Source organism: Leptonychotes weddellii, chromosome 2, assembly GCF_054177405.1.
Source record: "Leptonychotes weddellii isolate Sample4059 chromosome 2, ASM5417740v2, whole genome shotgun sequence".
Lineage (NCBI taxonomy): Eukaryota > Metazoa > Chordata > Mammalia > Carnivora > Phocidae > Leptonychotes > Leptonychotes weddellii.
In genome coordinates, this window is record NC_138370.1 from 117,497,424 (window position 1) to 117,512,847 (window position 15,424).

At 40.3% G+C, this 15,424-nt stretch overlaps 1 protein-coding gene across 2 annotated transcripts in view; it reads right to left on the reverse strand.

Annotated features, from left to right (window-relative positions):
• Positions 1–15,424, reverse strand: part of GPAT3 (glycerol-3-phosphate acyltransferase 3) — a 38,706-nt gene that overhangs the window by 16,126 nt on the left and 7,156 nt on the right. For both annotated transcript variants that reach the window (XM_081812207.1, XM_081812208.1), the window contains one exon: positions 13,962–14,028. In XM_081812207.1, the coding sequence (XP_081668333.1) occupies positions 13,962–14,028 (67 nt within the window). The remainder of the gene's footprint in view (positions 1–13,961; positions 14,029–15,424) is intronic.

Genomic DNA, 15,424 nt, shown 5'->3' on the forward strand with positions numbered 1-15,424 from the left:
TAAAAACAAACATAAAGCACCTAATCAATAGTTATACAAAAATAGTAGGGGACTTTAACAACCCACTTACATCAATGGCCAGATCATCCAAACAGAAAATCAATAAGGAAAAAATAGCTTTGAATGACACACTGGACTGGATGGATTTAACAGATATATTCAGAACATTCCATCTTAATACAGAAGAATACACATTCTTTTCAAGTGTACATGGAATATTCTCCAGAATATATCACATATTTGGCCGCAAAACAAACCTCAACAAACGTAAAAAGATCGAAGTCATATGATGCATCCTTTCTGACCACAATGCTACTAAACTAGAAGTCAACCACAAGAAAAAATCTGAAAAGACCACAAATACACGGAGGTTAAATACATGCTACTAAACAATGAATGGGTCAACCAGGAAATAAAAGAAGAAATAAAAAAGTCCATGGAGGGGCACCTGGGTGGCTCAGTCGTTAAGCATCTGCCTTCGACTCAGGTCATGGTCCCAGGGTCCTGGGATCAAGTCCCACATCGGGCTCCTTGCTCAGTGGGGAGCCTGCTTCTCCCTCTCCCACTCCCCCTGCTTATGTTCCTGCTCTCGCTATCTCTCTCTCTGTCAAATAAATAAAATCTTTAAAAAAAAAAAAAAAAGTACATGGAAACAAATGAAAATGAAAGCACAATGGCTCAACACCTTGGGATGCAGCAAAGTGGTTCTAAGAGGGAAGCTGATAGCAACACAGGCCTGCCTCAAGAATCAAGAAAAATCTCAAATAAACAACCTAACCTTACACCTAAAGGAGTTAGAAAAAGAACAAACAAAACTCAAAATCAGCAGAAGGAAGGAAATAATAAAGATTATTTTCATTTAAATGAAATGAAATTGAAATTAAAAAACAAAACCAAACAGTAGAACAGATCAATGAAACCAGAAGCTGGTTCTCTGAAAAGATCAACAAAATTGATAAACACCTAGGGGCGCCTGGGTGACTAAGTCTGTTAAGCATCCAACTCTTGATTTCAGCTCAAGTCATGATCTCAGGTCATGAGATTAAGCCCTGTGTCGAGCTCTGCACTGGATGTGGAGCCTGCTTGAGATTCTTTCTCTCCCTCTCCTTTGCCTCTCCCCCTGCTTGCTCTCTCTCTCTCTCTCAAATAAATAAATCTTTTTTAAAAATTGATAAACATCTAGCCAGACTCATCAATAAAAAGGGGGGGACTTAAATAAAATCACAAATGAAAGAGGAAAAATAAAACCAACACCGCAGAAATATAAAAGATTGCAAGAGAATATTATGAAGAATTATATGCCAACAAATAGAACAACCTAGAGGAAATGGATAAATTCCTAGAAACATATAAACTACCAAAACTGAAACAGGAAGAAATAGAAAACTGGAACAAACCAATTACCAACAATGAAATTGAATTGGTATTCAAAAATGTCCCAACAAACAGAAGTCCAGGACCAGACAGCTTCATAGGTGAATTCTACCAAACATTTAAAGAAGAGTTAATACCTATTCTTCTCAAACTATTCCAAAACACAGAAGAGGAAGGAAAACTACAGAATTCATTCTATGAGGTCAGCATCACCCTGATACCAAAACCAGATAAAGACACCACAAAAAGAGAGAACTACAGGCCAGGATCTCTGATGAACAGAGATGCTAAAATCCTCAACAAAACAGTAGTAAACTGAATCCAACAATACATTCAAAAACGTCATTCACCAGGATCAAGTGGAATTTATGCCTGGAATACAAGGGTGGTTCAATATTTGCAAATCAAGGTCCCATTACCTTCCAGAATGGCTTGCCATCTACCATCTCTCCTTTCTCCACTTCCCTCTCCCTCTTCCTGTCTAGTCCCACTTCTGCAAAACTACCAGATTCATCTTCCCAAAACTTTGAGATCCCCTCACCTAAGGAAGTAATTTCTTAGCCTGGCATTTAGGGCCTTTTAGGACTTAAACCTAAATATCTATCCAATCTCAACTCCTACCTCCAACTCATTTTCACTCATTCCAGCCCCAGCCAAACTAAAGCTGTCCTTGGGCCCCTAATGTTTCCTGGGCTCTCTTACCCTCCTGTTTTTGGTTACAATTTCTTCCACCTGATACCCCTGTTCCTAAAATCATTCAAAATTCTTTACATCAGCAGAACTCCATTTTCCCCTTTTTTGTTTTCTTTGAGCCCATGAACTACCAACTCCATCCATTACATGATGCAGGCATTGTCTTAATTGTTTATAAGCAAAGACCAAAAAAAAAAACCAAGTTATATCAAACTTATGAAATGTCATTTCTAAGTTTCTAAAACAAGCTTATACTAAAGGACACAAGGGGTGGCTTATCCTATGGAAGGCAATGGCTTCCCTTAAGAAAAAAAGGACTTGGGCGCCTGGGTGGCTCAGATGGTTAAGCGTCTGCCTTCGGCTCAGGTCATGATCCCAGGGTCCTGGGATCAAGTCCCACATCGGGCTCCCTGCTCAGCGGGGAGCCTGCTTCTCCCTCTGCCTCTCTCTCTCTCTGTCTCTTATGAATAAATAAATAAAATCTTTAAAAAAAAAAAAAGAAAAAAAGGACTTTAGTTCTTTTTGTTGATTACAGAATGCCTGCCTTTTTCTCTCCTTGAATATGTACCCCAATACACACACTTCTCTACCGACTAGCGATCTTAGGCACGGGCTCGTTGTATACAACGTCAGATGAGCATCAGAGGCTGAACACACGCTGGGATTTCATCATGCCTGCTGGCCTCACATACTTGAGATCTGTTGTGGAGAAGTCATATGGATTGGCCAGTGACTGGCAAATTACTCGCTGTCGTGAACATATGAATCACTGAAAATGAGGATGTTCATTTGTTTGAGTAGATTTGTACTAACATCATTGCAGAGGCAGGAACAGGAAGTGATATATTTGCATGATACACTTACAGATACCAACTTAAACAAAAATCTTACCACACTCGGGCTTTCCGGTCCACTCCATTTCCCAGTGAAGTGCGCAAGTGCGGGCTGCCCAGCACACAACACCAGAGAAGCACAGAGGCAAGGCCCATCAATTCCAGAAACACTGAGGCAAGACAGGGTGAAGGCTCTGCAGCTCTACGGTTTTATTCCCTGAGGAACCTTCAGACAACAAAATAGGACTCCAGGGAATTAATGTCCTTCCCTAGCCAGCCCGAGCTTTGAGGGAAACAGAACTCTGAGGACGAGAAGCAGGAACACCAGGCCCCTGACCTAGAAAAGTCAGTGAAGGAGGTACAGAGGAGAGCTTTCAGACTACTGAGGTTGGCACACCAAGAGAAGGTCCTAAGGGTTTTGCACATCCCCAGGGTATGCAGACATCACTAGGCCACAGAGTCATGTTACACGTTAATTCTGTAATACCGTAGCTTCCTCCTACTCCAACCCAAGAAAAGGACTCTGTCTGATCCCAAGTCCGACAGGCTGTCTCCTTACCCTGAGCCCCAAGAGCCAATCCTCAACAGAACCACCACTATCAGCCACCCATCTCCCCAGCCTTCTGGGTACCAAACATGCTTTGGTACCTTGGCCCCTCACCTTCTTCTTCATTCAGAAACTTATCCTGCCCCTGGAGCTTCAGCAAGAAAACAGAGAAGATTGGGAAATGCCATTATAAAACCCCCTGGAGAGGGGAGAAAAGGTGTAGAGGGCTTGAAGGGTGCTGCTACTTGCTGGCAGAATAAAGAACTGATGAAGAACTTTCTTGTTTTCTCTTATTCTGGAGCCAGTGGCCCACAAACAGATAACAATGTTACAGAGACAAATACTACCGAAGGACAGATTAAAAACTGAAAAACTTAAAATTTGTATACGGAATTTATTACAACCAAGATGACAAGGCACTGCTAACAACTAAAAAGAGTTTTGTTATATAATCCATGCCTTTCCCCAAATTCTCAACTGTCCATTCCATGTGTAAAACTTTTCTGTGAAATCTACCTAGTAGCCTGACCCAGTTTTATGATCATTTTTTGCTAAGGAGCTCTTTCTTACACATAACATTTTTCTTGAATGTAAGCCAGTCTTTTTGTTCCATCTTTTATGGATATGGCGAGAAAGAGGGATGACTTCTTCCTCCTAATAATTAACTGTCACATGAATCATCCCTTGGTTTTCTTCCAAATTCAGTCATCAACCTTCACAGGTCTGGTTGACTCCTACAGTCATCCTTTTTGCAAGCTTCAGAATTTCCTCTTTACGATCTTTAATAATAAACAGTAAACCTGGGATTCCCTGTGCCTTGACATCACATCTAAACCACTTTGCATTTGAGCCCTTCATATCTAATGTCACCCTCCTAGCCAACCTTATTTCTATGTTTGTTCCCTTCTACGAACTAAGCTCACTCCCACTGCTATGCAAGCTATTCCCTCATTCCCTGAGTTTAGAAAGCTCTGTCACCTCAGTTAATCCCAAGCCACCTCTACATGACCAGTTCAACACTAACACGTCCACCAAAACATCCTCTCTGATGTCCCCCATCCAGGATGATCTCTTTTCATGCTACGGTTATAAACTTTCTTCCTCAAGTTAATTATATTTATTTTCGTGACATTCAATACCATCAGCACTGGCTAGCTTCCGATTGTCACAGGAATGTGTGGAGATTGGTGATATCTCCTTAAGTGGGCCAAGGGTTGCCTGAGGGCACAGTTCAGAGTATGACGTAGATACACAGAAAACACTCAATAAGCATTTTTCATGCAGAGACCAGGGCCAGTGACTGCAAGCAGCTCGTCACTGTGGAGTTCAGTGAAGTTCAATATGCTGGTTCTGCCATGAACTGCAGCATCATTTTAGGTTCTGTGCTCACCCTGGCTTTCCATGCCTGATGGTCTAAAACTCTGCCTTCTGAAGTGGCAAGCCTTTTCCTACCATGTATCTTTCTTTCTCTTTTTCTTTTTCTTTCTTTTTTTCTTTCTTTCTCTCTCTCTCTTTCTTTTTTATAAAGATTTTATTTATTTTATAAAGATTTTATGAATTGAGAGAAAGAGAGAGCACAAGCAGGGGGAGTGGCAGAGGGAGAGGGAGAAGCAGGCTCCCCGCTGAGCAGGGAGCCCAATGAGGGGCTTGATCCCAGGACCCTGATACCATGACCTGAGCTGAAGGCAGACGCTTAACTGACTGAGCCACCCAGGCGCCACAGGCTGGCTTTTCTATCCCATTCCAAAGCATCCTCCTTGGGTAAAGGATCTTGAATGTCACCCCTCTCTCTGATAGCTCATTCATCAAAACAGTCAAGATTACTTTAAATTCTATTCCGTTTCCTAGGTTATTTAAAACGCAGCTAAGAGCATTCGGTCAATGATACGGCACTTCCAATTACATCAGTCATCAATACAACCCCAAACAATACAACCAAATCTATGCCAAAAACCCAATTACTCAAAAGATTCTCCTCCTTTTAGTTAGTGATCCTTTGGTACACAGTGTGAGAAACTCTATCTATTCTCCAGATCAAGAGTGGTGACAAGGTTTCATCAGGAAGACCGACTCCAAAGCAGTCAGCAGTGAGAAGGGGTCTGCAGGTCTGTGTTAAGGACACTAAGCGTGGTTCAGAGGCAAGGACTCATTACCCAGTGATGTCTGCCAGGGTTGTGGGAGGGGTTAACAGATAGAGTGGATTTGCCGACCCGTTATTTGGAATAGGATACAATCAAAAGCTTTACTGAAATAAAGGTACATTCAGTTTTCCTGTTTTCTATATGGTTTATGTATCTGTAATAGAATAATTTCCCCCTTTTTAAATTTTGAATAATTTTCTGTTAGTGTCTCTCAGTTATCAAGATGAGAAGTACTTGGGGCGCCTGGGTGGCTCAGTGGGTTAAGCGTCTGCCTTCGGCTCAGGTCACGATCCCGGGGTCCTGGGATGGAGCCCCGCATCGGGCTCCCTGCTCAGTGGGGAGCCTGCTTCTCTGTCTCCCACTCCCCCTGCTTGTGTTCCCTCTCTCGCTGTGTCTCTGTCAAATAAATAAATAAAATCTTAAAAAAAAAAAAAAAAAAACGAGAAGTACTGAACTAGAAGTACTGGAGCTGTACTTGTTCTCCTGAGAAAAGCAAATGAGAAAATCAACTCCCTTTTTCATCATTATATACCCCAGTAGTTCCCCAGAAACTTACAAAATAAGCAATGCTGATTATAAAAGAGGAAGATTTTAACCCCAGATATAAAAACTAATCATGAAATTAACCATGTGTTTATACCTATTTTGAAGCATAAACGGAGTGGAAGGATGGACATTGTAATCAGCTGGCAGTCAACACTGCAGAGAAACTAAGAGGCATTTATAATTAACAGGCAGAGTTTCATTTTAACAACTAACATGTTATTTTTTTTTAAGATTTTTTTTATTTATTTGAGAGAGAGTGTGCAGAGGAGCAATAGAGAACATCAGTGGAGGGGGGAGGGGGAGGGGCAGGGGGAGAGGGAGAAGCAGGCTCTCCGCTGAGCAAGGAGCCCGATGTGTGGGGCTCGATCCCAGGACCCTGAGATCATGACCTGAGCCGAAGGCAGACGCTTAACCCACTGAGCCACCCAGGCGCCCTAACAACTAACATTTTAACATCTCATTCACTATACTGTTGACCCACTTCTTGGCTGACAGCCCACATTAACTTTATTGACTTGGACATGACTAACTGGATTAAACAAGAAATCCCACAACAGAGAAACATCTGTACAACTTCATTGTCAAATGAGCCACTGAATCAATTAAAATGTGAACCTTAATGTTTGGCACTGATGCAGAATATCTTTTATTACAATCCTAAATATTCTCAATAGAGTCATTTCTTTAAAAGTTCTGTTGATGATTTGAAATTGAAATGTTATGAGTTTCCTAGTATGTGACAAAGCCAACATTCAGCAGAGGAGTTCCCATTTGTGGAAGAGTTACCCCAACTTTCAAAGGGAGAACTGAGAAGGCACGGATTGACCAGAGGAGCAAATAAGGAAGGTAGAGTTTAGGCAGAGAGTGGCGGCAAGGGATTTAGAATAGGAAAGACAAATTGGATTGGGATTTCTTTTCAGTTGGCCTTCCACTACTTCTATGATCTGAAACAAGTTACTCGACCTCCTTCACCTATAGTTTTCTCATCAGTTAAGTGAGAATTAACAAGACCTTCCTCGTGTAAATAGTTTTGCACAATGGAGCCATTGTTTAATGGTGCTGATTACTGTTGTTATTATTGATAGGTTTTTGTCTATAAGGTAGAAACAAAATGGAGCAGCTTTGTTCTTTTGACTGGGGTTTTCTCTGAGGGGTAGGGCGGACAGAGGAGTGTGTTTAAAAGCGAAACTAATTTCATAGAAAATAGGAATAGGGCATAGGCATGTCACCTACTTTGTTAGTGCTACGTGACAAGAAAAATTATCTGAAAAAAAAAAATAGTATGTTTTATGAGCTTCCTAACAGCTTTCTTAAGATGCAAGCCTATCACTCCCCTTCCACCATCACTTCGCAATGCAGAGAAGACCTTAGTCTGACCTGACCTTTTACCTTCTTTCCTGTCACAACCACTCCTTCCTGCTTACTCACTGTTGGCCAGAATTAAGTGCTAAGTCATCTCCTTTCAGAGGTTAGAGTACATAGTTCTACACAAGTCTCCAATCCAGTCTAAAGTAAAGCTTCCTCCAAAACAGTATTTTCATCAGATTATGAGGCAAAGTTTGAAGGAAGATTCCCTTGTCTCACCTTTACCTTTCCTTAAAGAACAGGCCTTCTCTCCCCCATCCAGTGTTGTCTGCTAACCCTGTTGTTCACAAGCCTTGCCTCACATTCCATCCTTCCCCATACCAGTCACCAAAAACTGAAAATCAAGTTCTGCTCCTTCAAGGGCCTGCTTATTAGAAAACTAAGAAAAATTATGCTAACAGTATTGGATACTGAGATGGACTCATTAGTCTCTAAGAGCAGTGGTTCGCAAAGGAGTGGACAGAGGTTAGGGGAGGAGACAGGATTTTGCCCCTAGGGGACATTTGGCAATGTGTGGAGACACTGCTGAAGATCTTACAATGCATAGGACCACTCTCCATGACAAGGGATTATTCAACCCAAAATGTCAGTAGTGCTGAGGCTGAGAATCCTGCCTCTGAGAGATAGCATATATTTTGATTAACAACTCTTGTTCCATAGGTTTAAGTTTTAATTCCGGGCACTGGTCAGACTCAACAGAGATGTGTTTCAGAGCAGGTAACCATCAATCACACCCTTGAGACAAATACTTAGTTTCTATTCATATAAAACTAGTTCTACGCATCAGACTAGACTCTAGCGGAGCAATTCTTGATATTTTATTTAGTTGGGTTTTTTAAAATTTTTATGCTTAAAATATAAGTTTAACCAAAAAATATGAGTTCAACAAAGAAAAAAGATACCCGTTGCCATATTTGCTTCAGATATTCTTTAGAGAAAAAAACTAGAAATACAGTTAAAGCCCGTCTCCCCATCCTTTCTCCTCCCTCCTAGAAGATAACCATTAACCTGTGGTATATATCAGTTTCACATATATTATATACTTACCTACAACTATCTACATAATTACATAGTATCTGCTTATAGTAGTAATTTTATTTTTTTTTTATTTTTTTTTTTTAGATTTTTTTTTTATTTTTTTTTTTTTTATTTGCAAGAGAGAGAATGAGAGACAGAGAGCATGAGAGGGAGGAGGGTCAGAGGGAGAAGCAGACTCCCTGCTGAGCAGGGAGCCTGATGTGGGACTCGATCCCGGGACTCCAGGATCATGACCTAAGCCGAAGGCAGTCGCTTAACCAACTGAGCCACCCAGGCGCCCTATAGTAGTAATTTTAAATAAATGTTTTTATACTATACATTTTCTTTTTGCTCAACATTAATATTTGTGTACTTTGTTCTCTTCATATAAATCCAGTTAATTCATTTGAACCAGCTCACATATTAATTTTCCTCCTGATGAGTGACTGCGTTGTCCCCACATTTTCACTCTTTGTATCCCCTTGTAGCAAGTCTCCTAATACATACATGCTGAGAGTTTGAATAGGTTTGATATCTTAGGAGAAGTGGAAGTGAGGGACCATAGACTAAATTTCATGTAATATGAAAATTTCATGTAACAAATATCATGGAATATTGCACTTAGAAATACAGATGACTAATCCTATGGTTTACAAACAAATAAAAGCAAAGGATCGAAACTTTGTCTTGCGCAGAGCTGTATTAAGCTGTGAGGATAAAAATGTATAGTGCGCTAGTGAATTTTTTTCAGAATCACCTGTTATTAAGTAATTTTTGTTCCAGGAACAAAAACTGTACCCCATATGTCCAGTAAAGCAGTATCAATAAATAAATAAACATATCTGTAGACCATGACTGAATCTTGGTTCAAATAAATCAATTATAAAAACATTTAAACTGTTAGGGGAATTTATATATGGACTGTGATTAGATAATATTAAAAACTTTTGAGTTAACTTAATAGCACTGTGGCTATTTTTTAAAATCCTTTTTTTAAAAAATGCATGAAAAGGGCGCCTGGGTGGCTCAGTTGGTTAAAGCGACTGCCTTCGGCTCAGGTCATGATCCTGGAGTCCCGGGATCAAGTCCCGCATCAGGCTACCTACTCAGCAGGGAGTCTGCTTCTCCCTCTCCCGCTCCCCCCTCTTGTGCTCTTTCTCTCTCTCACTCTCTCTCTCAAATAAATAAAATCTTTAAAAAAAAAAATGCATGAAAAGATATGAAATCTTATATTGATTGCCTTGATTATTTTAGCAAAAAATAAGAAGGCACAGATGAATCAAGCGTGGCAAAATCTTGACAAATATTGCCTATATCAGGTTCATTCTACTATTTCTCTACTTTCGTGTATGTTTGAAAATTGTCATCATCATCATCACCACTATCAGGCACACGATTTACGAACAGAGGCAGACTAATAAAAGCAGGTAGACATTTGGCAGTGATAAGGAAAATGTCACTCTATAATCCTTCCATATCCCATAACTGGATTATTTTTCTCTCTATAAGTAGCTAGACAAGTTCCAGTATTTTATCAGCAAGATAACCATTAAATGCATTATACTCCATATCCGTGAGGACAGCAGATACTAACTTGTATTCAGGGAGTTTACACCAAGACAATATTACTAAATCAACTTAGTTGATTTAAACAGACTATCAAACGCCCCCACCTCCCACCCCCCAGCCTGCCCAGTGGGGTGCCTCGGTGGCCCAGTAGGTTAAGCAGCTGCCTTCGGCTCGGGTCATTATCCGGGGGTCCTGGGATCAAGCCCCCCATTGCATCGCATCGGGCTCCCTGCTCAGCAGGGAGTCTGCTTCTCCCTCTCCCTCTGCCTCCCCCCCACCCCCGCTCTCTCTCACACACACTCTCTCTCTCCCTCTGTCTCTCCAATAAATAAAATCTGAAAAAAACAAAACAAAACAGCCTGCCCAAAGCAAAATGAGTATTGAAAATGATATTCAAAATTCTGTCACAAAATATTATCCCACATTTTCTATAAATGTGAGAGATTTAATATTGATGCAAACAATGTTGTACCAGTATCAACATGGTTAATCAAGTCTCACAGAAAGAATTCCAAAAGTAAAATCAGAGGGAAATGTTAGGCAGCCTGAATTCTCTCTGAATTGGCATAACATCAGAGGTTTCATTATAGCATTTTGTCCTCTGTGTGTGTTTGGGTGGAGGAAGAGATGGGGACTGGGGCTAAGACATATAGGGCAAGGGAGAAATTTAGCATGGGGGCTTAATTAACAATAGGCCACGTGACCCCAAATCCCTACGTGTGATGCATGCTGGAGTGGGGCAAAGGGGAGGACCTGAGGACGTGGTATGCATTTCCCGTGCAGATGTTGCTAAGTCAGGCCAGTGGCACATTCTAGAGGATAGCGCCAAAATGACTGAGCCATGGCTTCTATTTATTTGTATTGTTTGGGACACCTCTAGGACAAGCGCAAACTCGGGCCTTTCTTCCTGCCTGTTGACTTTTGGTGCTAAGCATTCAAAATGTCCTACTAATCTAATGCAATTTATAGTGGAACTGATCTCCGGTTCTGAAAATGGCATAATGAATTACATTCATTACAAGTACAATCCTAATTACTAACTAATTGAGGTCTATTGCACAGTAAATCCTCAAAATCAGTCCAGTATCCAAGGATGAGGTGGGTGGCTCTTAGCAGTCAATGGTCCCTTGCACTATTTACAACAGAGTAAGATAAAAGGTGACAAAATCTCAATCAGACCATGTTTCTGGGTCTGAGAGGCACCTGTCCCATGGCTGGAGTGGTGAAGCACATCCACCTTCAGAAAACAAACTAGGGTAGAGGGTAACTACATTGTCCACTGACGTTGAATGTTCAGTGTAACACAGTTACTCACAGAGGGGGAGAAAGATTTATCCTCAGTGTTGTAGTAACGTGAGGAAATGCCCTTAAAGCTGGAAGAAGGTGCAATAACAGGGCTTCTTAAGGAGATCTTGCTCATGATCCTATCTGAAGCTCAATCAATAAAGGAGACCGTTTTTTAGTAGGAGACCCAGCAGAAGATGGCTGAAGACAGGAGAGAACGATTTAACCACAAAGATAATATTTCCCTAGGTTCAGCTTTCAGTTGGCTTATTAATAAAAGCACAAGAGAAATATAATGCAAGAGGGGTTTAACTGGAGAGAGAGAGACTCAAAAAAAAAAGGGTGTCCAAAAATATGCTGCATCAAATAAAAGAGCAGAGAAGAAATATCTGGTGCAGAAAATAAACAAACTATTTTCCCTGTTTAGCCACTCTCTCCCTCTCAGTTTCCCGAACCTATCGTCAGCACTATAGCACTCAGACATCTCCAGATCACACCTGCACTTCTGGGGCCCTTGGCCTGCCTGTGACCCTTGCGTCAACTTGGACCCGCTCAGCGCTGACTGGGGCTCTTGTTGGCAGCCATACAGAGACCTGAGGCTCCAGAGGCAGAAGACTGCAGCGGCTGTTTCATCACCCTCGGCCAGTCTGTCTAGGAGGAAGATATTCTCTCTCTGCCGACTCCAAACACCAGGGTGTATCAACAAGGCACACACCCCATACCAGGGCTACCCACGCAGGATGTAAATCAGGATGGGAGCGGAGGTGCATACCATGCACAGTTGTGGGATCAACAGAGATGAAAGCAGCATGTATCAGAGACTAAATTAGATCCCACGTGGTCCTTTGCTTATGCACCTACTTGAGCATTTATCACAGTGAGCTGTCGGATACCTGTCTCCTCACAGGAACCATAGCTTAATCATCTATAGATATCTCATCAACCTTACAGGTAGCAAAGGCTCAGTAACTGCAATAGTCATTGCCAATTTCATGGTTAAAAGGAGGGACAGCTACTCTGAGTGAAAGAAGATAAATTTGGTAGCCTTTAGCCTTACTCTAAACCGTTATGGTTTATATTTTCTCCTCTTGTTCACTTCCACTCTTTCCTGGAGGTATCGTGGAAAAGACAGATGCATGACAAAAAAAAAAAAAAAAAAAATCCAACAAGTGATAATATTCACTTCAGTACAGGCTAAAAAATCTAAACCAATGCTAAGGACACCCTCACCTAGTGATTTTTAATCCTCTTAACCTACCAAATTGGAACACCTTGTACCCTTTTAAATTCACGGCCCAAGACATGCATCACCACCACCCCAATCCATAGGGCTCCATAGAATTTCACTCAAGATCAGTGACAGACCAAAGTCTCACCAAGTACAACAGAAAACCAGCAATAAAGTTTGTTATCTCCTTAAATCATAAGAATACACATTTAAAAATGTACCCAGAAAAATCAAAAATTAGTAGATCTGCTATGTCCAAGAGAAGGTATCTGACAACAAAAAGAAGATTGTGTATAGCCAGAAATATCTGATCTTGGTAAAATGTTACTGGTGCTAATACTTGATGTTTAAGTATACACATAAAGATCTACTAGTTGTTTCAATCATTTGAACATAACAATCCAATTACACAAAATGAGCAGATGTTTTCACTCAAATACTTTATTTCCAAAATGCACTGTGGTATACAGTTTCTATAGTTTCTCTCAGACAAGCCTCCAGAAGATAAATTCCTCCTAGTGAAGTGTTTGACATTTTGATTATCTTTAATCCTAAATTAGATGGGCACAAATTGTTTCTACATTATTTTTGAAAAACACATAAAGGCTTATTAGTCTTTCAATTAAGTCAAGTGACTTATTTATTCTTAATTTCATAGTCGTCCCTTCTGTAGAATTCTACTTCCCTATGAACCCCGTGTCTTAAACAATTCTTAAAATTCTTACCCAAAGTAAAAGGGTTTATTGGAACAACGGCAAAGCACTAATAGGCACAGGCACTAGTGAGCTCACTTGACTTTAACTCAATTCTAACAAAAATTAACGAGTGTCTTTACTACAGGACTTTTCTGAGCCTTTGTTACTATGTAATATTACTTTCCAAAAGCAAGGTGTCACATGTGGTGATTCCCAAGCTTATTTCACGGGGGGAGTAATTATTTATTTCATGCATTACCAATCAGCATTTAGTAGGAAAGGGTTTACCTTGAAGAACATTTTTGAGAACCACAAATTAGAATAAGGTGCTAATAAAACCTCAAAAATAGGTTTCACTCCAAGATAGTCCAATTAGCATTATTTTCTTAAACCATTAACTACATCTTTAAAACTACAGGCAACCACCTTTAAATGTATGCTTTTAGAAATGCCCTATAAGAACACATAGATGAACTAGCACATTATTACCACCTTCACAGTGAAAACTCATTGAAAACTCAGGCAGCTGCTATTTTGCATAAAGAACAAAATTATGAATGACCCAAGGCCTATAGAATGCATTGCTTTCTATCTCAAGTTCAAACTGGGTAGATGTAAATTTATCCAATTTGGATATCTTAACCATCATAAATGAAAAAGAAGACTTACCAACAGAAGCTGAGTTTTTAAGACCCGACTCCTTTGGGACTCCTTTTTCAATTCGAATTGTGGCCCACTGTTTAAAAACAAATAGTGTTGTTAATGCAGACTGTTCCACAGACATGATGTAAAATACTCAAACCTTCCTTACACAGAAATGAAATTAAACATTAAGCCCCAGCACTCTCTGAATTAGAGATGCCCTAGTAAACCTCTGAGGTAGCAGTATTCCAAGGCTCAAATACACCCTTATATTCATCACTGATCATGTTCTAATAAAATAAAATAGGCTTGCAGAAGGAGGCAGTCTACACTTGGGGAGCTGGAAAGGAAGTGGTGAAATCGCTAACTAAAGACACCACCTGGCCTCCTGGTCACTTGCCTCTATTGAGATACACAGGGAAAATGTTATTATGAGAAACCACAGGTTTGCGAGAACTTAAGAACAGGAAAAATCAATTCCCATTTTTGTTTTCAATGTACGTAGGAGTATAAAGAAATATACCAAGATGTGATTTGTTGTTTTCTTCTTTATACTTTTCCTATGCATTTCCAAAATTACCTACCATTAACATCAGAGTTCAAAAACCACAAGTGAACTTTGTTGACAGCATCCCAGAAAATCCCAATGGCTATTTTTCCAGTTTAGAAAAGGAATGATTAAAATATTATTTCGATGATAACAATTCCAGAAGCTAACATTGTCTAGACTGACTGATTGGAGAGGAAGTGGGAAATTAGAGGTAAAAGGCATTGCGATCATTATAATTAGGACTTAAGTGCCCTTGAAGGAGTAAAAAGAATTTATCAAAATTGTAGTGGCCAAAAACAGGTATTGCTAGGCTCACAAGGAATTCAACAGATTTTTAAAAATTCAAATAAATAAGACAATGAAGGATAGAGACTAAATGACCTAAAATATATACCTGAAGGTCAAGGAGAAGGGCATGATCTGACTATGTCAGAACCCCGCACAACATCCCAAAGAGCCAAGTAGGAACATGCTATTTGCACTTAGAGAACAGCCTATAAATAGAGACTTAATCTTCCTGGCTTCAAGTGGCAAGTCACAAATGATAATAAGACTCAATCTTAATCTGATTGTGCCTTTTTCCTTCCTTGCTGATTTAATGCAGGCATTCTCAAACTCTAGACATATCTCTCGTCTCTTCTTAATAGAGGTAAAGGTTTATTTCCATAGTTTTTCACTTTAAAGCTTTAGTACCTATTGTCATTTATAATCAGACCAAAGATAGAATTAAGATAATATTTTGTCTGGGCGCCTGGGTGGCTCAGTTGGTTAAGCGACTGCCTTCAGCTCAGGTCATGATCCTGGAGTCCTGGGATCGAGTCCCGCATCGGGCTTCCTGCTCAGCAGGGAGTCTGCTTCTCCCTCTGACCCTCCTCCCTCTCCTGCTGTCTGTCTCTCATTCCCTCTCTCAAATAAATAAATAAAATCTTTAAAAAAAAAA